The following is a 27,515-nucleotide window of genomic DNA, read 5'->3' on the forward strand; positions in this document are numbered from 1 at the left end:
AGAGGAACGGAGGGTTCCAAATGATTGGAAAAGAGCACAGATAGTCCCAGTCTTCAAGAAGGGTCGTCGAGCAGATGCGCAAAACTATAGACCTATATCTCTTACGTCGATCTCTTGTAGAATTTTAGAACATGTTTTTTGCTCGCGTATCATGTCATTTCTGGAAACCCAGAATCTACTATGTAGGAATCAACATGGATTCCGGAAACAGCGATCGTGTGAGACCCAACTCGCCTTATTTGTTCATGAGACCCAGAAAATATTAGATACAGACTCCCAGGTAGATGCTATTTTTCTTGACTTCCGGAAGGCGTTCGATACAGTTCCGCACTGTCGCCTGATAAACAAAGTAAGAGCCTACGGAATATCAGACCAGCTGTGTGGCTGGATTGAAGAGTTTTTAGCAAACAGAACACAGCATGTTGTTATCAATGGAGAGACGTCTACAGACGTTAAAGGAACCTCTGGCGTGCCACAGGGGAGTGTTATGGGACCATTGCTTTTCACAATATATATAAATGACTTAGTAGATAGTGTCGGAAGTTCCATGTGGCTTTTCGCGGATGATGCTGTAGTATACAGAGAAGTTGCTGCATTAGAAAATTGTAGCGAAATACAGGAAGATCTGCAGCGGATAGGCACTTGGTGCAGGGAGTGGCAACTGACCCTTAACATAGACAAATGTAATGTATTGCGAATACATAGAAAGAAGGATCCTTTATTGTATGATTATATGATAGCGGAACAAACACTGGTAGCAGTTACTTCTGTAAAATATCTGGGAGTATGCGTACGGAACGATTTGAAGTGGAATGATCATATAAAATTAATTGTTGGTAAGGCGGGTACCAGGTTGAAATTCATTGGGAGAGTGCTTAGAAAATGTAGTCCATCAACAAAGGAGGTGGCTTACAAAACACTCGTTCGACCTATACTTGAGTATTGCTCATCAGTGTGGGATCCGTACCAGGTCGGGTTGACGGAGGAGATAGAAAAGATCCAAAGAAGAGCTGCGCGTTTCGTCACAGGGTTATTTGGTAACCGTGATAGCGTTACGGAGATGTTTAATAAACTCAAGTGGCAGACTCTGCAAGAGAGGCGCTCTGCATCGCGGTGTAGCTTGCTCGCCAGGTTTCGAGAGGGTGCGTTTCTGGATGAGGTATCGAATATATTGCTTCCCCCTACTTATACCTCCCGAGGAGATCACGAATGTAAAATTAGAGAGATTAGAGCGCGCACGGAGGCTTTCAGACAGTCGTTCTTCCCGCGAACCATACGCGACTGGAACAGGAAAGGGAGGTAATGACAGTGGCACGTAAGATGCCCTCCGCCACACACCGTTGGGTGGCTTGCGGAGTATCAATGTAGATGTAGATGTAGATGTACTGAACCTAAATTATCCTAATGACAAACACACGCACCCATGCCTGAGGGACGACTCGAACCTCTGACGGGACCAGCCGCACAGCCTCCGTCGCCAACTAGCATCAGTTTGCATGGGTGCATGAACTACGTACCTGCTGCAGAGGCCCATACATATCAGTGTTCACTGGTTAGTCGTTGAGGTGACACTGTTGGTAGCCCCTTGTTTCATCTGGGCGGTCAGTTGCTCAACAGTTGCACATCTATTCGCCCATACACATCTCTGTATCCATCATTCAGCCCTGTCAGCTATGGATCTTAATGCACCATAGTAGCCCAGGCGTCGGCATTAGATAGCACTGTCTTGCGATGCACGGTATACCTTAACCACGGCGTCACGCGAACAGCTTACAAACTTAGCCGTTTCGGAAATGCTTCCACCCTTGTCCCGAAAGCCACCGATCATGCCCCTTTGGACGTCAGATAAATCGCTCCATTTTCGTTTTACGAAAACGATTACACTGTTTCCCACATCCCTAGACTTGCTAGCATTGGCACCTGTCGTCTGTGAACGGTTATTGCATGTTGACATCGAACATAGGCGTTGCTCACATTAGTGTGCCTGGATTGTATATATGCTGAGAAGCTAATTAATAAAGGCCTTGGAAAAATCAAAATCATCTGTAGTGGGAGGAGAAAGAATAAAAACCATCAAGTACACTGGTGATATGACTGTGATAGCAGAAAAGGAGGAAGAGCTCCAGGTAATGATGGAGTAGATTGTAGGTTTCGATAAAGAGTTAGGAATGAAACTGAACATTGGCAAGATCAAAGTGATGAGAACTGCAAAAGAAGACGACACGATTAATATGTTACTAAATGAAATGGTATTAGCACAGTTACAGTCGTTTCAGTATTTGGGAAGCCTAGTAACTTCCAGGAGGAGCTGTAAAGAGGAAGTGAGACACAGAACTGAAAGATTTGATGATGGCCAGAAGCATACTATTACTCTAAGGAAGAAATTAACCAAATGCTTTGTGTGGAGTTTGGTGTCTCATTGTTCTGAAACATGGACAGTCAGAAAGAAAGAAAGAACAACAATATTTAGGAAGTTTTTAATGTCTTTATAGAGGAGAATGGAAAAGGAAAAATGGATCAACAGAGTGCAGAAATGAGGAGGAGCTGAGTGGGGTAAGATAGGAGAAGAACTTCGTAGGGATGATAAAGAAGAGGAAAACATCTTTGAAGAGGCACATATTATGTAGGAAATGTTTACTACAGAGAATTAAGGAGGGAAAAATAGAAGGAAAACGAGGGAGAGCAAGGAGAAGGATTGGAATGCTAACAAATGTGAAGAGAGGAAGGAGTTTCAAGCAAATGAAGGAGGATGCTCCAGACTGAGAAATATGGGGAACATCCAGTTGTTATCTATCTGAGCACAGATTTATTCAAAGAAGAAGAAGAACTATTTCCTAGCAGGAGTGTAAACTATTGGAAAATACATAATTTCCCTCATTTACGCGCTTGCACAGCCACAGTTTGCAAATTTTTGTTCACAATCGTAGAGCAAAGTGAAATACTCATAACGTTGAGTGCATACTTCAATTTGAAATTGCGTGAATTATGACGTTGTTAATATAATTTTTAAATCAATTACGTACCACATTTGCTTCTCAAATTTTTGGATAGTTGCTTTTTTCAAATGTGTCATTTCTTTGGATTGCAGTTTCTTGGAAGTTAGCGTAAGGAATGTACTTATCGTTTATGTAAACAAGTTATTATTATTATTATATTTTATTGTTATTGGTATTAAAATCTAGTCATCTGTGGTACTTTCAGGTGTTCAAATGGATGTGAATTCCGAAGAGACCAAACTGCTGAGGTCATCTGTCCCTAGACGTACACACAACTTAAACTAATTTAAACTAACTTATGCTAAGAAGAACACACATACCCATGCTCGAGGGTGGACTCGAACCTCCGGCGGGAGGTGCGGTACTTTATTAGCTGGAGTTCATCCGTGGTACTTTATAAGTTGGAGTGATGGCAAGCTTTACTTTGGGGATTTTGTGTGTGTGTGTGTGTGTGTGTGTGTGTGAGAGAGAGAGAGAGAGAGAGAGAGAGAGAGAGAGAGAGAGAGAGAGTCAGTTGGGGTGGGGGGAGGGGGGGGGGAAGCAACAATCTGCCTGCCCTCCCCCTCACCCCATGGGTTTCACATCTGAACGGTCAGCAGAGATCCATTTATGGGGCTTGTCTTCTGTACCCATAACGAGAGGTGGATCTGAATTCCACGACTGTCCCTGATAGCGAGCAAAGCAAATAAAAGTGCCTGTATCATGTTACAGCGCTCGAAGTTGCCTGATGAAGGTTTCTATTGTATTTTAGTGGCATCTGATAAAACAAAAATCTTTTGACAAAAAAATCATTCATCAGTTCAGCTGAAATTTAAGTTAAAGCAGCCATTTATTGGATGCTGTAGATTCAACGTAGTGTCTTTTCAACAACAATTACGTCAGCATGAATGAATAAATAAATGTGTCATCAAGCAAATAGTATTTTCGAACTAACATGTAGCGCCAGAAGCTACAGAAGTCTATTTGTGGATATTGTTGTTGGATACAGGAAATTCCAATACAATACAATTGTAGTGGAAGTCAGGAGATCGACGTTTGGTGCAGTGGAGTAACAGTTGACCCTTACCATGAACATTCATGTACATTACCCTTAAACAGACAGAGCGACACGTTATTGTAAAAATCAGATTATCCAAGATCAGCTGTGTAACAATTAACTTACGTTAAATATTCTTGTAGAAACAGTAAACCGCCATTCAGCTGCAAATTGGAAGGTTTATTAAAACGCTTTTACCATGGTTTCAACGTTTATGTAAATACGATCCTCTGCCTCACGGCTTGCCCTCTTATGCATTTGACTTGTATATTACACACCTCCTACTCTTCCTCCCTCCTCTGTGTTCACTTAATCAACTATATGTCTATCTGCTCCTCCGCACTTTCTCTGTTTCTTCAACTCCTCCTCCCCCTGTTTATCTTCTCCTCCCTCTCTTCCTTTCACACTTGTCTACTATGCCACTACAGGTTCCATCTGCCTCCTGCATCTCTCCCTCCTCCTCTCTCTATTCATCTCTTTCCTTCTGCCCCCCCCCCTTTTTGTCCTATTCATACAAACCTGCCCCCTCTCTCTGTTTATCTCTCCTCTAGGCATCTTAACCTTTCCAGCTGTGCCCATCTGCATGTGTAGCCCTACAAAACAGGTCGATAAAGCAGGGAAACCTGCATTTCTGAGCCTTGAAAACCTTTTCTCCCCCTAATGTACAGGCTGCCTTGCGAAGCAGGTCGATAAAGCACGCCAATACTGCTCCAGCACAACATGCCTGTTGCTCAGAGCAGCCACAGACACTGATGGATGGAAAACTGTTTCTTGTTCCTGACATTTAGGCTGTTCTGGAAAGCAAATCGATAAGACAGCCTGCGTCTATTCACCTTTGTCATGTAGGATAGACTGTGTAGCAGTGGCTGAAAAACCATATTTTTGCCCATAGCAAATCACGTTTTTGGAGCTAGGAGGCTATAAAACCCCACAGTACTGATACTTATACAGTTTGTTGTTTGTGTGCAAAATTTTGGTGAAATCGATCCAACAGTTTGGGACGGGATCCAGGACACACATGCTTGCATGCTTATTTATATGTACATAGGAGGGCATATAGACAGAGAGTGTCAACAAATTAATCTAAATGGAATGAGCACTCGAGCTGTCAGCCTCAGTTGTGTGTACTTTGACATCTACCAAATACTAATTTGAGGATATATTTGTAAAATATTCTGTTCATGAAAAATATATCCTGAAGTCAATGGTTGATAGCTATTACAAAACTCAGTTTACCATACTATCATGGCACCTCAAAATTTCACCTAAAACTTCAGTTGTGTCTTGCACAATGGGTCATTATTTGCACAAATATTCCAGCACCGATATTACTCTAAAATATTTTTTTCTAGAATATTCTAGGCTTTCATTAAACGATATTTCATTTATGGCTATTAAAAATGACTATTTAAAAGGCAGTACTATAGAAGCCTCACTTGCATGTATTTCAGTTGTGTCTTGCACAATGAGTCAATATCTGCACAAATATTCCAGTACCAGTATTATGTTAACATCATTTTTATAGAGTATTCTAGAACTGCACTATAACGATATTTCATTTATAGTTATTAACAGTGACTATTTAAAAGACAATACCATAAAAGCCTCACTTACCCATACCTTCTCTGATTGCAGTTTCTCGCCGGCTTAATAGGCATGAACGAGTTTCTACCGAACAGTGAGCTGATGCAGCTGGTGGGAGATATAATGTGCCAAGATGGAGCCTTCACGCAGGACATATGCAGCAACGTAATTTTCCTTCTTGGAGGCTACAATGAGGCTGAGTTGAACACGGTGAGTTTTAATGTGACACCCTGACCTCAACAATATTATCTCTCACAACGAGGTCAGTCATATATTAATGCGTGAAAACTTTGCAGTATGCACTTTGGGAATGGCTACATCATACCCTACTGCAAGATAGGAGGAAGGGCAGCATCAGACCTAAATATTAAATCAGTTTATTGCAGATCGAATTCAATAGCTATCTGCCGTGCAATTGCACTGTTAGGTAAAGCCTTGACTACGAAGCTATGCTGTAATTTATAAGAATATTTATGCCCCTGAAAACAAATTGGGAATGCGATCTGACCACAAATGTTTAACTAAATAGTAATATCATGTACACTTACTTAATGCGGCACAACAAAAATTAATTTTGCATACCTAGATATTTAAAAATCAAACAACAGATAATCATTAATCAAGAACCTGTCGAAAAGTTGTATAAGGTGTATGCCTTTAGGTTATAGCAAAAAGTAATGCTATGAAGATGACCCCTTCTGTCTGTAATCACTGAATTTGGAAAGAATTTTTATTCAAACACGTCATTTAACCACATAGACCAGAATATATAAAGCGGATGGGAGTGCAGGGAGAGTGTTGAATGTGCTGGACCAGTAAAATCTTGATAAAGTTTAACAAACTTCGTTACAAAATAACCAAACGGCAATTTTAGGCAACGTATAAATATCAAAATTTTGTGGGAGCTTTTCCCAAAATATGATTTAATCATCCAAAACTTTAACAATATAGACTTTACAAGACATACATAACTATTTGAATCGATTCAGAAGATGTTACAACTGTGAACTACCCAACACACAGGCAATTTCAGGCAATTACTGGAACATGTGAATAGCTTTAGACAAGCGATTACCATAGTGCCGACGGGGTCCATTAAAAACAGACCTTTTTTAACTGGTCACATAAAATTTTGAAGAGAATGAAATGATTTTTTTTAAATATTCACCACATTAAATTTTAAAGCAGACCAGAAACAAAACAACTGCGCTCAAATTGTTTTACAACAGGCAAAAAGTAGCAAATGATGAAATTAGTCTTTTAAAATAAACAGCGACACTACTTTTTCTGCAGCTGTGGTACGGTTAATGGTGGAACTAATCACACCCCAAAAAGCTTACTTAAACAGCCAGAATAGCAAGAAGTGGTATTAATCCTAACAGTTCCACCATATTACGCGGCCTTTAACAAGAACATTTACATGAGAAAACCGCTTCCAATGGCACTGACAAAGTAAGTGGCCGTTAACCTTCACCTCAAGGAATACACAAGCTAGTACTATGTCCCCAAAATTAACTCTACACACGTCAATATGTACAGATACCTTGAAAGCGTTAGAAGATGGAATAACACTAATACTTCGTAGCCTAAATATAGAAATGAGCCTAACTCATGTTTCTCAAGAGCAGATAAATGAAAGACATTTCAGTACAGATGCTTTAATTTGAATGAACAGTAGGCGCGATTAATGCCACGAAGCAGTCATTCGACAAAATAACTCTTACTCATTGACTTCATTAACGATTAGACGGAAACTTGATAAACTCGAGAATAGACACGCGGAATACAGAACAGATTCTCTTAATTTAAACAAGTAATAGGTATAACAATTAACTGACAGTAAGAACAGTTACGTTTTAACCTGTAAGATATACCAATATTAGAATGCAGTAAATGCAATGCATGCGCCACCAAGCTTACGAATAAACCTCGACGACGTAAATCTTTAAGCTTGTAGCTTCAATGGCCATGCACAACAGTCTATTGTGTGTTGCCAGTCAAAGGCTGCACACCATTACACTTTCTTATACACAACAGAAATGAGCTCGGTGACGACCTGCAATTCACAGATTGCAATTAGATAATTTGCAATTAAATAACACGTCAATGAGTCAGTGCAAAAGTTCACTCAGAAGAAGGCATGTCGCGTGACCTGAGCGAACAGATGAATCCCAAAACAATTAAGTCTTCAGCCACTTGCCCATTAATCTTGAACATCACAATGAATAACATGTATTGACGCGTGTAATAAGGCAAGGCACTTGGTACAGCTAACAGTCCATTCCCTGTCCCACAATTAGCCTCTAGGTAACATTGGTGGTGAGTTACAGTCCACACAGACACTTTAAGTCCACCAAAAAGCAACTCATCGTTATTTCGAGCAGTATCAGTTAGCTAAGGTGATGTCCTTCCAACGGTTGAGTGTTCAGTCACTTTAAAAAGAGCAAATGCTGTAATGACATGCACTGGCCTTGATCGCAGCTGCTGTAACTCCATTATGTTCAGCCATGGTCCAAATAAACATGTCGATCATAGTCATGGACCCAAGCGTTATGTCCCTGCGTCAGGCAGCATACTTCATTCGGCGTGGAATCACAACTTCCACCCCTCATACGGCTCTTGCCTGCCTCTAAGCGCCTTACCGATGTGACCTGCTCATTGCTCAGTACAGTTTAATAACAATATATCCGCATCCTATTGCAGGTAGGGAGCCGCTCCGTATCATGTGTTCGACAGGACATCTCACTAATATACCAGAACACTGTGTATTGTATCCAGACACCACTAGTCTTCCAGAACAGCAGCCACCAACTTAATCTTACCCTTCTGGAAACTTAACCCATGCACACAATAGAAGTCTTATGCAATGGTAGCATATCATTAATTCATTTAACTGTTCATGCCATATCTGATTACAGATGAAAAGAGATCTGGAGGAGTGTGTGTGAATAAGATGGAAGCACAGGAGTATCTAACTATGCTGTATACAATAATGAATTAGATGACTTGGGTTGAACTAAATAATGCAGAGAGTCTCAAACAGTACATGATTCTCAAAGTTCACTAGCATTCTCAATATAGCTGATACAGTTAAGTTTTCTCGCATAGAATACAAAATTATATATTATCAGTACACGACTTCTAACAAAACAACGAATCATTTGTAACGTAGCAGCGGGTATTATGTTTGAATGTACCGCTCGATACTATAATCTGCTTCCATTTCACGAAAAGTGAGTAAACTATGAATATTCGTTTCACCACGCGGAAGGATACCATCGAAGGTTCTGCACGCTTAATGATAGCACATTTGTGCAAATATTTAGAATGCACGACTGAAATGGCCTATATGTCGCCTATTAGATGCCATGACTGTAACTGAAAAGATGTCACCCATAACCTTCAAGTCATCATCATTGTAGAAACTCCAAAACAGGTCACGTCAACACCAGACAAAGCAAGAAGCAGAATAGACCAAACTGTCTCCCAGGTGCAAAATACAGACACAAAATCCCGAAAAACTCATTCGAAACTACACTCCTGGAAATTGAAATAAGAACACCGTGAATTCATTGTCCCAGGAAGGCGAAACTTTATTGACACATTCCTGGGGTCAGATACATCACATGATCACACATGATCACATAGACACAGGCAACAGAGCATGCACAATGTCGGCACTAGTACAGTGTATATCCACCTTTCGCAGCAATGCAGGCTGCTATTCTCCCATGGAGACGATCGTAGAGATGCTGGATGTAGTCCTGTGGAACGGCTTGCCATGCCATTTCCACCTGGCGCCTCAGTTGGACCAGCGTTCGTGCTGGACGTGCAGACCGCGTGAGACGACGCTTCATCCAGTCCCAAACATGCTCAATGGGGGACAGATCCGGAGTTCTTGCTGGCCAGGGTAGTTGACTTACACCTTCTAGAGCACGTTGGGTGGCACGGGATACATGCGGACGTGCATTGTCCTGTTGGAACAGCAAGTTCCCTTGCCGGTCTAGGAATGGTAGAACGATGGGTTCGATGACGGTTTGGATGTACCGTGCACTATTCAGTGTCCCCTCGACGATCACCAGTGGTGTACGGCCAGTGTAGGAGATCGCTCCCCACACCATGATGCCGGGTGTTGGCCCTGTGTGCCTCGGTCGTATGCAGTCCTGATTGTGGCGCTCACCTGCACGGCGCCAAACACGCATACGACCATCATTGGCACCAAGGCAGAAGCGACTCTCATCGCTGAAGACGACACGTCTCCATTCGTCCCTCCATTCACGCCTGTCGCGACACCACTGGAGGCGGGCTGCACGATGTTGGGGCGTGAGCGGAAGACGGCCTAACAGTGTGCGGGACCGTAGCCCAGCTTCATGGAGACGATTGCGAATGGTCCTCGCCGATACCCCAGGAGCAACAGTGTCCCTAATTTGCTGGGAAGTGGCGGTGCGGTCCCCTACGGCACTGCGTAGGATCCTACGGTCTTGGCGTGCATCCGTGCGTCGCTGCGGTCCGATCCCAGGTCGACGGGCACGTGCACCTTCCGCCGACCACTGGCGACAACATCGATGTACTGTGGAGACCTCACGCCCCACGTGTTGAGCAATTCGGCGGTACGTCCACCCGGCCTCCCGCATGCCCACTATACGCCCTCGCTCAAAGTCCGTCAACTGCACATACGGTTCACGTCCACGCTGTCGTGGCATGCTACCAGTGTTAAAGACTGCGATGGAGCTCCGTATGCCACGGCAAACTGGCTGAAACTGACGGCGGCGGTGCACAAATGCTGCGCAGCTAGCGCCATTCGACGGCCAACACCGCGGTTCCTGGTGTGTCCGCTGTGCCGTGCGTGTGATCATTGCTTGTACAGCCCTCTCGCAGTGTCCGGAGCAAGTATGGTGGGTCTGACACACCGGTGTCAATGTGTTCTTTTTTCCATTTCCAGGAGTGTATATTGTCTCGTGGTCCACGCTCCCGAACATTTCCCATTGAGTTAGAGTCAAATGGGTGTCCAAAGATACGATATACATCAGTGGAGAGACAAAGACATCGCTCAAACAGCTTGTTTTGACCTATGAAGCCGATCATAGTATAAGCATGCAAAGCATAAACTCGCGATTTAAGAAAAGCAAAAATATTGTGGGTAAAAAATTGCAACTCTCAAAAAAAGGAACGTTAAATTAGACTAATTTACCCACGATGAAATATTTGAAAAATATTGTTTCATTATTGCGAATTACCTCCTACTTCGAAGAACTCAATTCTAAGGAGGATTATAATATCTGTAATGGCAAACCATGGGGCAGAGGAAATCCGTAAAACTGAACGATCAAAATTCCTGTGTTTGCACTTCCATTCATTAGTGACAAACGGGATAACTGTCTGGGTTAGTTCCACACACTAACGGAGAGAAGTTCTGTTAAGGACAGTGTCTGTTGTCCGTCCTCATATCACAGGCAGGGAACTTTTAAAAAGCTGGGCATAGAATCGATGGTCCCAAAATGAATTTACTCTTTTGTGAACTTTCTTGCAAAGAAACCGTTACCATTTAAAAATAATAGTATAATTCAGAAATACACCGATGGAAAAAAATTGCAACACCAAGAAGGAGTTCCGTGGCGTACACGAAAGTTCGTAGTCGTGTTCCTACATCTCAAAGATGATGTCTAATCCAGTTTTGCGCCAGTCGCATGAGAGTGGCACTGGTAGCGCCATTGTGAGGATGCAAATGAGGTCTGATTTAAACACCCGCCGTAATACAAAATTGTTAAGGCTTTCGTGGCCACTTGTTGACAAACTGCCTATTGACTTCTGTCTCGGGTTCTTCGACCGACGTTCATCTAATGATTTTACTGACGTTTCGTCAGCACGAGTGGCTGGCATTGTCAAAGCTTCATCCTCCATTGCCGATGGTGAACTGGAGCCGAGCTCGCGGCCGCAGACTATATGTACCTGGCGCGCTAACGTCCGAGGGCTTCTCCGCGATTATTTCCGGTGCTGGTCTCCTCTTGCTACCTGCGACGGTCGTTCGCTGCAGTACGGGTAGCCAGGGTACATTTACCTTAAGGCTTTCCTCTTTCTTATTGAAACTGTTCGCGTGTATTTGTATTTCTACAGCTTCTCTAAACAAGCGCGTGTGATAGTAGTTCTCTACAGCCAGAACTTCCGTGTCGGCGAATTTTATTACTTGGTCGGTCTCACTCAGTGCGTGTTCCGCCACGACCGATTTATCCACCTGCCCCAGCCTGCAATGTCGCTTATGCTCTATGATCCTGGTGTTAATTGATCGTCCAGTCATTCCGACATAAACTTTTCCGCATGTACATGGTATACGGTATATTCCCGAAATAACAAATGGGTCCCTTTTTTCCTTCGCCGATCTAAGACACTCTTTGATCTTCTTTGTCGGTTTGAAAATCGTCTTTATACCATGTTTGCGCAATATACGGGCGATTCTGTCCGTCACTCTGCGAATGTATGGCAGAAAGGCCGGACCCGACATTTCTTTTTCTGATTCCTTACTTCGCCGATAGTTTGGCTCTGTTACAGTTATAATATAATTTGTGGGGTACCCATTGCTCCTCAGAACACTTTCCAGGTGTTGCATTTCTCGTCTGAGGTGCTGCGGCTCACATATTCGTCCTGCTCTCGTTACGAGCGTATTAATCATGCCAGTTTTCTGGCTCGGGTGGTGGTTTGATAGTTTGTGTAGGTATCGGTCCATGTGTGTCGGTTTTCGATACACGCTGTGTCCCAGGTTTTCGCCGTCTCTTGTAACCAGCACATCTAGAAATGGCAGTTTCTTGTCCTTTTCTACTTCCATGGTAAATGTTATGTTGGCATGGAGGCTGTTCAAGTGTCTTAGGAAATCACCGAGTTGTTCTTCACTCGCCGTAATGCTCGTGAGCGTTAGTTACCTTTGATACTGGACGTGGTGCGTTGATGTTAGTCAAAAAAAAAAAAAAAAATGCCTCCAAGGCACCATTACCGTCACTTTGATGAGTTTGAACGAGTTCGTGTTACAGGGCTACGAAAAGCTGTATCTTCCTTCTGTGATAGTGCAGAAAGAGTTGGCAGGAATGTAGCTACTGTGCATGTTTGCTGGCAGCGGTGTTCGCGAGAATATATGGTCACAAGAGGACCGGGCTCCAGACGGCCACGTGGCACTATCGAAGGGAAGACCGTTGCGATCAGCGTATGGCTGTGGCAGCAATTTGAGCAGCAGTTGGCACCACAGTCACAAAACGAACTGTTGGAAATCAGTTACTTGAAAGATAGCTCCGAGCCTACACCCTGGAGCGTGCATTCAAAAAAATGGTTCAAATGGCTCTGAGCACTATGGGACTTAACATCTATGGTCATCAGTCCCCTAGAACTTAGAACTACTTAAACCTATCTAACCTAAGGACAGCACACAACACCCAGCCATCACGAGGCAGAGAAAATCCCTGACCCCGCCGGGAATCGAACCCGGGAACCCGGGCGTGGGAAGCGAGAACGCTACCGCACGACCACGAGATACGGGCAGCGACCTGGTTCTGCCTCGGTGCCAGTGATGGCCGTGTGTTGGTTAGGAGAAAGTCAGTTGAGGGTCTGAAACCAACTTGTCTTAGTGGTAGACTCACTGGACATACACCTGGAGTTATGGTCGGGGGTGCGGTTTCTTATAACAACAGGAGCACTCTCGTGTTACCGCACGCGCCCCTACTACAAATTTGTACGTCAGTCTGGTGATTCGATATGTAGTGCTGCCACTCATGAACAGCATTCCAGGTGTGTTTTTCAACAGGGTGTCGCTCGCCTACACACCACTGCTCTAACCCAACAGGTTCTACAAGTTTCGGCGTATTTCCTTGGCCTGCTCGTTCATCAGCTCTGTCTCTAATCTAGCACATCATCAGACCTCAACTCCAGCGTCATTCACCAACAACATAAACCGTCCCTCTATTAACTTACCAAGCCCTACAAACATGTAACTCCGTCCCACAAACTGTCATATGGCACCCGTACAACACAATGCATGCGCGTTTGAATGCTTGTATTCAACATTCAACACCGCTTATTAACGTGCCAGCACTTCAAATTTCCAATGACTTGACTCACACTTACATTAACCCGTGATTTCGAAACGTTAATCACTTAAACATGTTATGTAAACAAATATATTCGCGAAAGTTCATTACTCTAGGTTAATTATTTTCTGACGTTGATTTTTTTCTGTCACTGTATAACACTAGGAACAAAAATTATTTTCACTACTCACAACTTCATCCTTCTCTTGCAGAGAAATAAGCAAAGCATTTCCCTTATGAATTTCGGCAGACATTTTTCATTCTCTGATGGATGTCGACCGGTGTTTGTCCTTCGGCAGCCAAGAAAAGAATAGCAGCGCGTTAGTTTTCTTTCGATGTATTTGTTAATAATGTCGACATAGTTCACGTTGCCACATTTACCGCACGCATATCGGAAAGACACGTATCTCACACTAATCACTTGCCTACACGTCGATGCTTATATAACCACATCAGGATCTCGCTACGTTTCACATATGCTGGAGCAACGCCCTCGAACAGAAACTTTTGAATTGCTCCTTGTGTATTACATTTGGAAACATACTGACACGTTTCACATCATACTAAATAGGTATCACTAGTTCAGTAAGTATTTAGGCTAATTTGTGTCATCCTTTAATTCCTAAAAATTTTAAATAATACGGATGTGTAATATTATGAGATAGTTAGCCGTGAAAGACAACCGCGAACGTGATAAGGCATTACAAATGCTAACATCATCATCCACACATGTAGACTAAGGGCTCTGGGTGATTCTGATTAACGTTTAAAAAACCCCGAAGCGACTTAGATGACGCTGAGACGAGTACTTTAATATGAGCCACACGGGGCAGCAAATGTAGGGAATCACCTTAAAAATGGGTGGCAAATGTTGATCATGAGACGTCACCAGATGACGTACCACGCCGCACGTGCAGCGGTTGAGCCTATCGGCATGTGTCGCACGTGATCATCCGAACCCAAGAGAACCATTCAAGTCGGTGTGGCTCCGGGTCTACGTGCGCGACCTTACCCCGTGGGCCCCAGGGTTCGAGTCTTGCGACTGCCAGGCAATTTTCTTTTTTTTTTCATTGCATTAATAATTATGTGTTCACATCGAGGTAAGATTCATTATTTTAGTCACCGGTCTCGCTGTCCCCATTGGTTTATTGCAAAGCGCAGTACAACAAAAACCTACCGTAGTGAGCAACAATTAAATGAGTATCGGCTTCCGAACTGAGCCGTTACCACTAAAAGATCTACGTTTACCTTACTAAATGAAGTCTGTAAACAAAGAAAGGAGGGACGAAAGGAAACAAACTCAAAATAAGAACATCAAGTGACGTCACATGTTCAACATTTCTCGACAGCTGCGGCCCCATGTGACTTATATTAAATTAGTTGTCTCAACATCATCTCAGTCGCTAACCGTTAATCAGAATCGCTATGTATATCTCGTATTGATGTAATAGTTCTTCGATTGTTTCTGAAATCCATAGTCAGTCAGTGAATGTTATTTCCCCCTATTAATTGAAACTTTATCATTACTTTAGGTGAGACATGTATGTCCCGCTGGACTTTACCTGGAATAAATTGAGAGACTGTTTCACTACGATAGGGTGTAGAAAGTGTTAAATAAAAACAATGAGCAATATTATTGAACATCGTCACGTTTTCTCCTGATCGGTTACATATCCATTCCTTCAACTGATACTTCAGCTGTATTCTTTTCAGCCATCTTCCAAATGAACCAATAGACTCGGTAAGACGTACGGTGTGGCGTACGATGTACCCTTCATCGTGCAGGGTACAGTGGCTTGCGAAGTATTACGAAAATGTTAATACGTTACGAATGCAGTGTTAGAGGTTGGTGAATGGATTGGTTCTGGCCGCAAATTTAAAAATGACCAACTAAATACAATAATGTGTACAGTTCGGATGTAACAGCGTCGCCAACGATGTAACGCTTTGTGTCAGATATTAAACGGATTTGATTTTGTATGAATTATTTCACACGAGCGTAAATATGTATCAGGACGAAACCGTTTAAAATTTGGAAAGAAAAGAAGCAGAGTGTCCTAAATAAAACTATATATAGTTAGGGCTCACCAGCCATTTGACCATCATCTTCTGTGCGGATGCACAAACAGTGCCAGAACTCTTATGGGAATCGGTACTAAAGCCGCGAGTAATGAGTATGATGGGCAAGGGCACTATGAATATAGTGCGCGACAATAAGTTGCGAATGTGGGTCTGACGGGAAGCGTGCTAGAGATAAGTCCCTGCAGTCGCACTATCCCATTTGTCCTCGGTGGCTCAGATGGATGCCGGCACGGTAGCTCAGCGTGTTCGATCAGAGAGCTGGTTGGCCTCTGTAATAAAAAAAACTGAGTAGAAGGATCAACATACGAACTAGACCGCATGTCATGTCACGTCCGCAACGACCAAACACAACGATCAAAAAAAAAAAACAGATGGATAGAGCGTCTGCCATGTAAGCAGGAGATCCCGGGCTCGAGTCCAGGTCGGAGCACACATTTTCAGTCGTCCAAGTTGACATGCAGCTAAGGGTATTCATTTCACTGTAATTTCTTTCTAAATAAAACTGTCAGAAGGTATTCTCACGTTTTCATGAACAGTACATTGATACCATCAATTGTTGTTGCAGACCATGCTGCCAGTGATCATGGCCCATACTCCAGCGGGATCTTCAAGCAAGCAGCTCATCCACTACGGACAGGAGATACGGAGTGGTGAGTACTGTGCTTGAGGAGCAAAGATCTTCTTGTCACTGTCTGTGTTCATACGAACACTTACCCTGATGAGCCCTAGATGAACGAAGAACAATAACCCACGGTTTTGTAAATGACATCGTGCTTGCCCTTTACTGTAAAATAATCTGTACTGCAGAGTACGGCAGATCCAATTAAGCAGTTTTGAGGTGTTATAAAAAAGAAATTGGAGAATATAGAGAAAAGATGTTTTTATTTTCGAAGTTAGTAGTTCATATCGTTTTATATTCATTCAGTGTTCAAAATGATGACCTCAAGGTGGCGGTCGTTAGCAACAATACACTTTTGTAAATGATCTCTAAGGTTCCGAACAGCTCGTTAATACATGTCACACTCTATGGGGTCCACTTATTCAACGATCTGCTCTGGTAGAGCGTGAGAGCGACGATTAAACACTTGTTCTTGAGGATCCCAGAGAAAGAAGTCACTAATGCTCAAGTCTGTTGACCGCATAAGCCACCCCACATGACCCCTCAAAGAGACCAGACATCATAGAATTATTTGTCTCTGTATAGGACGCTCAACACGAGGTCATCGTCACCTATACTCAACTTCCTGAAAGAAGTACGGGCCTATCACGCCGTGATACTGCACACCACGCCGTTAGTTTAATTTGGGGGGTCATTTTCAAGCCAGTAGTGAAAATTTTGTTTATTCACAATTCCACTGACGTAGAAATGTGCATTGCCACTATTAAAGAAAAGTGCCTCTGGAGGAATCTGTGCAAGCATTTCCCCACATTTCAGCGGGTGGCGTAGTCTGCTGGGATCAGTTCTTAAACGATCGCTGTTTTGAAGGGATACAAATTAAAATCTAAAGCCAGAATCCTTCTCGAACTACAATCTGAAATCCCCAACGCAACAACATGCCTTTGACCTGAACGTCTCGGAGATTGCTCAACTGCGGCTCCCACCAGCTGCACATTTTCTAGTATTCTTACGGATCGGCGTCGGCCATGTGTATCTCTTCTTCACAAGGGAAACTCCCCAGCGCTCCCTCCTCAGGTTTATTGGTAAGATGGCCCAGTGGATAGCCTGTCGAAAACTGAACACAGTTCAAGCAAGGAAGAAGGTATATTTAACTCTCAAAAAAAAGCAAAATAGAAACAGTGAACACTCCAAGTTTAACAAGTGCAATTCGAAATAATCCAATACAGTTCAAAGGAACAATGATATACATAATCAAAATCCTAGAAGGAAACATATTCATTATTCCACATTAACGTTGTCTTTAGCAGAAAAAAGGGTGCACAATACTGCAACAAAAATTTTTGATCATTGGCACAGTGACATAAAATGTCTGACAGAAAGCAAAGTGAAATTTGAAAATAAACTGAGAAAGTTTCTCATTGACAACTTCTATTCTGCAGAAGATTTTCTATTACTGTAATATGTAAAAGGTCGGGTAGGAATTACTAACTCACATCAGTATATCTTTTTTTTCTTTTTGTAGTAAAATATAAAATAAAAAGCTTAAAAATGCTCAGAGTGTAACTGTATTTACAAATTAATATGCGATGTGAACGTAAAACGACTCGTTCCACATCATTATGATCTATCGTGCAAAATAATTTATGGAACATGTAACTAACTAACTAAAAAACTCTGGCGACAGTGTCACCAATGCGTCTAGCCAGCCCCTGACTCGAGAGCGACCGTCGTAAAGGCATTCATGTGGCACCCACAGTGCATAGTGGAGGGGAGCGTTTAACGAAGTAGCTGCGTTCAAACTGGGCAACGAGTGCTTCTCATTAGCTGCCTTCTTGTGAATTTTAATCAAATAATTAACGGCTAATGTTATCAAGCTGAAACTTTAGGCACAGCGACTCCTATACCTGGCAAAGTTATTTAAGGCTCTCCTTTCTCAATCCAACGTAATTAAACATAAAAAATACGGTCCTAAATTTTTTATAAATCTAATCTAATTAGTAAATCAAACATTAAATTATATGACTAAAGTCCTTTAATTATTACAGATTAAATGATGTGATTACTTGTGGGAAGTTCTCGATGTTTTGAGTTGCTATGTGGTTACGTATATAATTCTCCCAGACAAAACTTTGCCATGCTTTTTCTACTCATTTACGGCTCCAGCCACTCATTGCCATTCCCAGGACTGGAATTATGTTCAGCTCTTCACAACAATACAGTTTCCACGATGTTCTTCGTTGCAGTAAGGGTGTTTAAGTCGTTTGAAATGCTGTCGTTTCAAAAGGTAGATTCTTGGCCTATGCTGAAAAGACGAGAATGCTACTCATTCAACCTGGCCTGTTTTCCACGATTTCTCGATCTATCTAAGATTTCCGCTATTTGTATTTTAGTGAACAAAAGGCGACAAGAATTGTATTAATAAGTAGCTTACCCCCTTTGCAAATACTATCAAAATAAACTATGGTCATCTCCATTTTCACATAGTGTTGCGCCTTATCTTGTTCTTACCGGGGATGGCATTCCTTGCAGGACACTTCCGCCAGTACGATCATGGCATGATCGGCAATACGCTAGAGTACGGCAGCATTTCACCCCCGGACTACGATCTGAGCAAGGTCACCGCCAAGGTGGTGCTGCACTATAGTAACAACGATTGGTGCGCCGGTGTCAAGGTAAGAGATGCCTGTTTGCATTAGATCTATAACACTATCCTGAAAAATACTATAAAGGTACTACTCGCCAAGTTTCCCAGTCTTACTTAGAGTCACTAATAAGTAGTGGTGACAACGCATGTTGCTTCCTAATGCAACGTTCAAGCGGAGATGATGTGCTGCTGTCTCAATCACTTGTTGAAGCACTTTTCAGTCCGAATACAGATTTAATGCAGTTCTTCACGCTAGTGCAGCCTGCCCAGATGACTCCATTTTTGGATCACTGCTGCAACCTACAGCCATTTAAATCTGCTTACTGTATTCAAACCTTGATGTTTCTCTATTATTTTAACTCTCCTCCCGCTCACACACACTCCTCCCTTCCTGTGTTTCACTCTTTACCAAATTGACGATTCCTTGATGCCTCTGGATGTGCCTCGTCAGTCTAACCATAATTTTGGTCAAACTGCGCTATAAATTTCTTTTTGCTCTAATTCCAATCAGTACTTCCTCATTAATTATTCGATCTACCCATATGCAGCACCTTATTTCAAAATCGTCTATTCTCATTTTGTTTGAACAAAATATCTTCCACATTCCACTTCATCTTCAGACTTCCTGACACTTAAATGTTTGTTATATTGGAAAAAAATATTTTTAGAAACATTCTAACTATTGCTAGTATGCATTTTATACCCTCTCTACTTCAACTGTAGTTATTTTGTGTTACTGTGTAAGATTTCTAGCTTATTTTTGATATTCAATGAAAGTGATGTGACCTCTCTTTTTATTCGATATGTCACATTTCATGTCTCTACTTAGGATATATTTCTAAGAGAAGTCTTCAGTGGTCGATATGCTTCACCACAAACGGTCTGAGTACAAGCAATGTGATCTTCCGTTGTCATTAGCAGTGTCGTTGCCAGTGGCAATCAGTAAGAAGTAAGAAAGGAAGTCGGATGTTGAACATGGTACTGAGTGGTCTGGAAACAATTTGCAGAACAAAGATCTACAAACACAGAGGATTTTGAATTTTAGGAATATCATTTGGTAAAGATTGCTTTCAGATGTGAGAAGATTTACAAGTAATGTTGCCACTCCATTGCTTGCTCACATGTAATTTATCATGAGTTTGGCAACGACAAATAACTAGCAATTTTCTCTTTATGAATTTGGGTCCGTTAATCTGATTGTCTTTATGAGATCAAGTAAACTTATCTGTTTACATGACTTGTAGTCAGAGTTATAAGTCCACCATTTCTTAACCATTCTACTGAGTAATTTTATGCCAGAGCTATATTTTTTAATAGGAAGTAATCTTTATAAATACGTACGTTACCGTCAAGGAATCAGTTTCACTAGTCACACTGTACTTTTTGAATGCTAATCTTTTCTACATCATTTGGTAAACCCGATATTTTCCACTATCTCCTCATGAAAATTTTACCTTTCTTCATTAACAAAATGGAAAAAAGAATTTTCCAGAAAATACTACCAGGAAAATAAATATACTCCATTAGTGGAGATACATGGATGATATCCTCTGCTTGGTAGACGAAACAGAAAATAAAACAGAACAATTATATGCAAAGACAAACACATTACAGGGGAAAACATAAAGTTCATCTTAGAGACAGAACAAGAAGGCCAAATAAATTTCGCCGGCCGGTTTGGCCGATCTGTTCTAGGCGCTTCAGTCTGGAACCGCGCAATCCTGCCTCGGGCATGGATGTGTGTGATGTCGTTAGGTTAGATAGGTTTAAGTAGTTCTGAGTTCTAGGGGACTGATGACCTCAGATGTTGAGTCCCATAGTGCTCAGAGCCATTTTTGAACCAAATAAATTTCCTAGACGTATCTGTGACAAAGAAAAATAACCAACGCTCACTCAGCATTTACAGGAAACAGACACAACAGACACAATATTATGTCAATCACGTAACCAGCCACAGGCCTAAAAAGAATCTGTCATCAGATATATGATCCACAGACTAAATACAGTACCACTTGACAAAATAACTATTCAGATAGCAAAAACTAAAGGGTAACAAAAATCTCTAGCAACAAGATTCAATAATAACATTCATAAAATCATGAAAATAAAATAACAAACACCACACGAATCTAGAGACCCGTAACATACACCACAAACACACACACCAACATCATCACCCGTACATAGCAAGGGAACAACACAAAAACTCAACAGACAAGCTGGTACACACTCAAATACGGAAACAAACTGACACAGAATTGGAAATATCCTCAAGGAATAAAAATAGCTTACCAAAGCAATAACTCTGTACAGAAATATCTATAAAAAGTATATCGCACTGTTGTGTAATAAAAATTTGAAATTTACCAACTCCAATGTAATAGTTGTGATACTCTCTACTTAAGACAGACAGTCAGAATTTATGAAATGAGATATGAGGATCACAAAAGAGCACAGAAATATGTCACCAGCTACTCTAAATTTACAGAACGCATCCGACAAGAAAACCACCACCCCACCACAACAGAAAACGACGTGAAAATAGATGCAGCAACAATAAAGACTCCCTAAACCTATAAGAAAACTTTCAAATTCAAAAAGAAACAATACAAATTAAACACATGCTAAATCACCACACAAATATCAGCAACCAGGCGTTATTTAAACCAATAAAACATATTGTAGAGAAAGAAAAACCCCCCTAGACAACAGAAAACGACATCACAAACTAGGCATTCCCTTGCTAGATCATCCACTACTTTACCAAAGTAAAGCAATAATTTACACACAGTGTAATTAGGACAAATTACCGACACTTCGTAATAAATAAAGACATTTTACTTAGCGATCTAGACGGTTTTATTCGTACAATATTCATAATGATCACTGGCTCATACCGTAAATATGTTCCCTTTATTAACATCTCTTTTATATTTCTATCGGCAGCATAAGTTCGTCTGAAGTGTGTTGGACCAATTGAGGCTAGTTTGAAGCACAAAATATTTTAAATTCATCTTCTTCCTTCTTATCTATTTAACGAACACGGATATATAACGACATACGTCCTCGGCGCTTTGATCAGTTCCATGAGACTTCAGTGGTTGCTACGACATTGAAATACGACTTCTGTCAAATATTGAATAACCTTCCTAAACAGACGGCTTGTTACGTTTGTCGTGTGCTAGACCTGTCTCCTTTCCTTTCCACAACTAGGAACTTTGAGGTATCAGTATACAGGAATCTTGGGCTACACGATCTGAGAAACTGTTTAATTAATTATAGGTCTCCTTATTTGAACGAGCATGCGCCAGTGATATAAAAATACTGGTCCTCGTCAGATACGGTGCTAAGAGAGCAAAGAAAAAACGCAACTTTTTGCTTATTCTCCATAGTTCAAATGCCAGGGTGCTAATGTGACATAGAGCAGCAAAGAAGCCAATAAGACTTTCTTCCAGCAACAGGTGGAATATGAAATAAATTTCACAGTTATCAAATGAAACTATATGGTTCCTGAGATGTACTGACGTCTCAAACATCTATTATGTACATATGAATATTAAAGCGAAGAATAAAAATTTGTACCATGGTTGGCATTCGAACTCAGGTCTCCCGCTCTTTTTTTTTCCTTTTTCGTTGTTGATCGTTGGGTTTGGTCGTTACGGAAGTCACATGACATCCGTTCAAATTAGTTTGTTGATCCTTCCACTCAGTTTTTTTATTACGCCGGCCAACCAGCTCTCTGATCGAACACGCTGAGCTACCGTGCCGGCTAACTCAATAGGCAGATGCGCTACGCCAACTTGGCCCAGCGGCTTTGCAGAACTGCACAGCAAGCTTCCCTGCTCAATCCATATTCAGTTTGGAGCCTCAGCCCACTAGGTACTCCCCGTAAACTCGAACAGCATTGCAGAGACTCTCAAACGGTTTTGGAATAGCGTCTCTGCATCGAACGAAATGGGGGATCCCGCCTGACACCCATGCAAAGAAAGGTGCATTAATCAATTGAAATTATATTGTTCCAGAGACCTTTCAAGTCTCAAACATCTCTGCTGTATATATGCAGACTGAAGTCACAAAAGCCTAGCGAGCAGGAGACTCAGATTCTCACCCCAGGCTACGTACAAATTTTCGTTTGTCACCTTCTTCTGGATATATACTGCGTAGTTATACTCGCAACTTCACAAATCCTGCAACCAGGAACTTAATTCATTGAAATTTATTGCTGGAACGTATGTCAGTTGATAGCAGCTTTCTCTGCCAAAAACACTTGTCTCACTCCTTGACGAGGACAGTTTGCTCTTTAACGCAGCGCTTTGAGTGTTACAGTCACCGAAATCAATAATAATGTTAATGAGTTTTACCCAGGAAAAGAAAATAAATTATATTCCCTTCATAAATTGAAATGTGTTTTTCTTGCTCCAATCTATACCTCTTACTGTTTGAGATTTCGAGAGTAAAAACGAATGACTATAAACGCGAGGGTAATCCCAAGTAAGGTCTCCTATTTTTTATGAGAACATAGACCTGTTGATTTCTACAATGGTTTACATCAGTTTACAGCTTGAACATTTAGCCATTTTTCGACATAATCACCATTTCTGTCGATGCATTTTTGTAGACGCTGAGGCAGTTTTTGTATGCCTATGTCATACCAGCTCGCCGCCATGCTGTTCAGAAAATTATGAACCTCTTCTTTCACCTCGTCGTCGGAGCTGAATAGCTTTCCGGCCAAATGTTCTTTTAACCTAGGGAAAAGGTGATGGTCACTGGGCGCCAAGTCAGGACTATAGGGTGGGTGGGTGATTATGTTCCAGTGAAACTGTTACAGGAGAGCAACGGTTTGCCGAGCGATGTGTGGGCGAACGTTGTCATGGAGAATGTGTACGCCCTTGTTCAACATTCCTTTTCTCCGGTTCTGAAACGCTCGTTTGAGTTTTTTCAGAGTCTCACAGTACCTGTCAGCGTTAATTGTGGTCCCAATGGGCATGAAGTCGACCAACAATACTCCTTTCCGATCCAAAAAAAAACGGTTGTTATGACTTTACCGGCAGACTGCGTTTGAATTTCCGCGGCTTTGTCAAAGACGGATGCCGCCACTGGCGTTATTGTTGCTTGGTCTCAGGTGTAAAGTGGCATGCCCAGGTTTCGTCACCCGTGACAATTGAGTCCAGAAAGCTGTCCTGTTTGGCTGCAAGGGGGTGAAAAAATGTGCGGGAAGCATGAACTCGTTGCTACATGTGGTCCTCAGTCAGCATGCGTGGCACCCATCTTGCGCACCTTCCGGTAGTTCAATGTTTCCGTTAAAATTCTGTGAGCGGTGTTTCGGGAAACCTCAGGAACCAAAGTGCAGAGATCATCCAGGGTGATCCGCAGATCTTCGCGCATGCTTTGCTCAACCTTCAACACTGTCTCGTCAGAAATTGACGGTCTCCCGCTCCTCTGTTCGTCGTGAATTTCGGTCCGACCAGCTGCAAACTCTCTACACCACTTACGAACATGCACGAGTCACCATACACTTCCGTCAATTGGCGATGGATTTCAATTGGCGCAGTGCCCTTTATGTTCAAAAAGCGAATAACTGAGCGCAATTCGCACTTGGCGGTAATATCCAAAGGGAGCTTCATTCTCAACGGCTGCCAAGCCAAGACTGAGCGCCTCAGCGCGGCGTGCGCATGTTTACACACAGCGTGTGAAGCACTCTTCATAACAGCGTGACCAACTGCCACACAAACAGAGTTCTTTACTTATAAAAACATATGAGGCTTACTTTTGAGGCCGGCCGGGGTGGCCGAGCGGTTCTAGGCGCTACAGTCTGGAACCGCGCGACCGCTTCGGTCGCAGGTTCGATTCCTGCCTCGGGCATGGATGTGTGTGATGTCCTTAGGTTAGTTAGGTTTAAGTAGTTCTAAGTTCTACGGGACTGATGACCTCAGCAGTTAAGTCCCATAGTGCTCAGAGCCATTTTTTGAACCTTACTTTTGAGATTACCCTCGTAGTAATACATTAACGTAAAAATTATGACGTGAACTTTTTGCATAATGGGCAGTAAAATGAAAACCGAATACGCACCACAACGGGACCACGTAATCACCACACTTTTTAAGAGATTCAGCCCACTGGACACGAGACGATGAATTCCTCTTTTGGTAGAACGCGGATAGACAACTGCACCCCTCTTACACCCATCATACCACTGAAACCTACGTCCACATATGTCTTCCTTCAGGTCGCCAAAAATGTGAAAATCACACGGTGAGAGATCCTGGTTGTACGGAGGACGCTACATTGTTTCCCAACAACATCACTGAAGCGTAGTATTCATTTGATTGGCAGTGTGCGGGCGGGAGCTATAGTCCAACAGGAGGGTTCCTTCTGACAGGAAAGCAATGCGTGAGCGATTTGGTTGGGAAACACAGCAGCATCCTCTGTACAGCCTGGATCTTTCACCGTGTGGTTTTCACATCTTTGGCGATCTGAACAAACACATGTGTGGACGTCGGTTTTAGTCGTACGCGAAAGCGCAAGAGCGAGTGTGGTTGTAGATCCGTTAGCGGCCAAATATATTCTATGAAACGCGTTTGGTGATTAATTTTGAATGGATCCATTCCATGGTCCTGTTGTGGTGGGTGTTTGGTTTTCATTTGCCGCTCATATAAATATCTCACATGAAAACAAGACTATTATTCCAGATTAAATCCACTGAAGATACCCTAATGTGAAAAGCGAACGATTCTGGAACGTAAACAAATAGGCAGCATGAAAAATGCTTCTCAAGTTATAAAACGAATATTTAGATGGCTACTGCAGACACTGGCCACACCAACAAATTTGTAAAACAAACGACTTATTACCTGTGTAATTTAAGTAATGAAAGTGAAAACAGTTAAATTAAAATGATGTCATAACATCAAAGGACAGATGTTCATGGTTTGGTTCAGGAATCCGTTGCCTCTTACACATGTCGTAATTTTGAGTTATGACGACGCAATGTAGATGTGAAAGTGGCGCGCATAGTATTTCTGATTCTACGTTATAGTGTATTCCTCCATAACAGTAAGTTGGTTAGCTCACTACAGGAAAGAAACCAATTTTTAGTTCCAGTAGCTAATATTCTATGCTAACTTACTTAACTTTTTTAAATACGAAATTTATGAGATAAAATAATGAAAGAACTGCTGTCAGCTTTGTCATAAGACAGGAAAATCATACATACGGTACACAGCACACGTAACCTTAGAAGATGTTTACAGTGTAAGTCAAAGAAACGTAAGAAAACAGACATTTTGGTCAAATACGAAGTGTGTGCAGCTGATGAGACCTGTGTGGCTGTTTTCAGGACGTGGACAGACTGTACGAGGAGCTGCCCAATTGTATAGGCCGCTACCTCGTGGCCGAGGACTCATTCAGCCACCTGGACTTCATGTGGGCGATTCACGCCAAGGAGCTCGTCTACGACGAGGTCGTCTCACTCATGAACCAGTATCTGTGACTTCGTACGGTCGTTGTGAGGCACGCATAGCCTCCACAAACAAAAACAGTATCTCAGAACGTTCCTTGAAAACTGTAAATCAATGAATTAATGTGAAAACTAAGAATAAAGAAGTTCTGCCAATAAATTTCTTCTGTAATCCTATCCTTGTTCACTTCTACACTACTGGCCATTAAAATTGCTATGGGGTGCCACTGGTTACACGTCTCGGTCACCTCTTGTACGCATAAACGGCACTTTGAACAGTGGACGTTACATTTCAGATGTGTTACGACCCGTGGCTCTACCCTTCCTTCGATTCCTGCGAAACCCTACATTTCAGCAGGGTAATGCATGACCGCATTTCGCAGATCCTGTACGGGCCTTTCTGGATACAGAAAATGTTCGACTGCTGCCGTGGACAGCACATTCTCCAGATCTCTGAAAACGTCTGGTCAATGGTGGCCGAGCAACTGGCTCGTCACAATACGCCAGTCACTACTGTTGATGAACTGTGGCATCGTGTTGAAGCTGCACGGGCAGCTGTACCTGTACACGCCATCAAAGCTCTGTTTGACTCAATGACCTGGCGTATCAATGCCAGAGGTGTTTGTTCTGGGTACTGATTTCTCAGGATCTACTCACCCAAATTGCGTGAAAATGTAATCACATGTCAGTTCTAGTATAATATATTTGTCCAATGAATACCCGTTTATTATCTGCATTTCTTCTTGGTGTAGCAATTTTAATGGCCAGTAGAGTATATGTATCAAAACATTCTTGCCGGAATGAAGTATGAAAATGATTGCTAGCTGATATTTTGTGCCTGTCTGAGTAGTATTTAAACACAGGAATAGAAATGTTAAAGACTGAGGATTATAATGAGTAGCTTTCTCTAGCAGGGGCAATATGGAGAACCCGAGCGAGGTGGCGCAGTGATTATCACACTGGACTCGCATTTGGGAGGACGATAGTTCAGATCAGTGTGCGGCCATCCTAATTTAGGTTTTTCATGAT

At 42.2% G+C, this 27,515-nt stretch overlaps 1 protein-coding gene across 1 annotated transcript in view; it reads left to right on the forward strand.

Annotated features, from left to right (window-relative positions):
* LOC126412495 (lipase 3-like) overlaps positions 1–26,631 on the forward strand; it is an 86,025-nt gene extending 59,394 nt beyond the window's left edge. Inside the window, exons 5-8 of the mRNA XM_050082113.1 lie at positions 5,668–5,826; positions 16,333–16,417; positions 18,916–19,058; positions 26,367–26,631. Of these exons, the coding sequence (XP_049938070.1) occupies positions 5,668–5,826; positions 16,333–16,417; positions 18,916–19,058; positions 26,367–26,519 (540 nt within the window). The 3' untranslated portion in view covers positions 26,520–26,631. The remainder of the gene's footprint in view (positions 1–5,667; positions 5,827–16,332; positions 16,418–18,915; positions 19,059–26,366) is intronic.
* The last annotated feature ends 884 nt before the right edge of the window (positions 26,632–27,515 follow it).

The sequence above is a fragment of the Schistocerca serialis genome, chromosome 7 (genome assembly GCF_023864345.2).
Source record: "Schistocerca serialis cubense isolate TAMUIC-IGC-003099 chromosome 7, iqSchSeri2.2, whole genome shotgun sequence".
Taxonomy (NCBI): Eukaryota; Metazoa; Arthropoda; class Insecta; order Orthoptera; family Acrididae; genus Schistocerca; species Schistocerca serialis.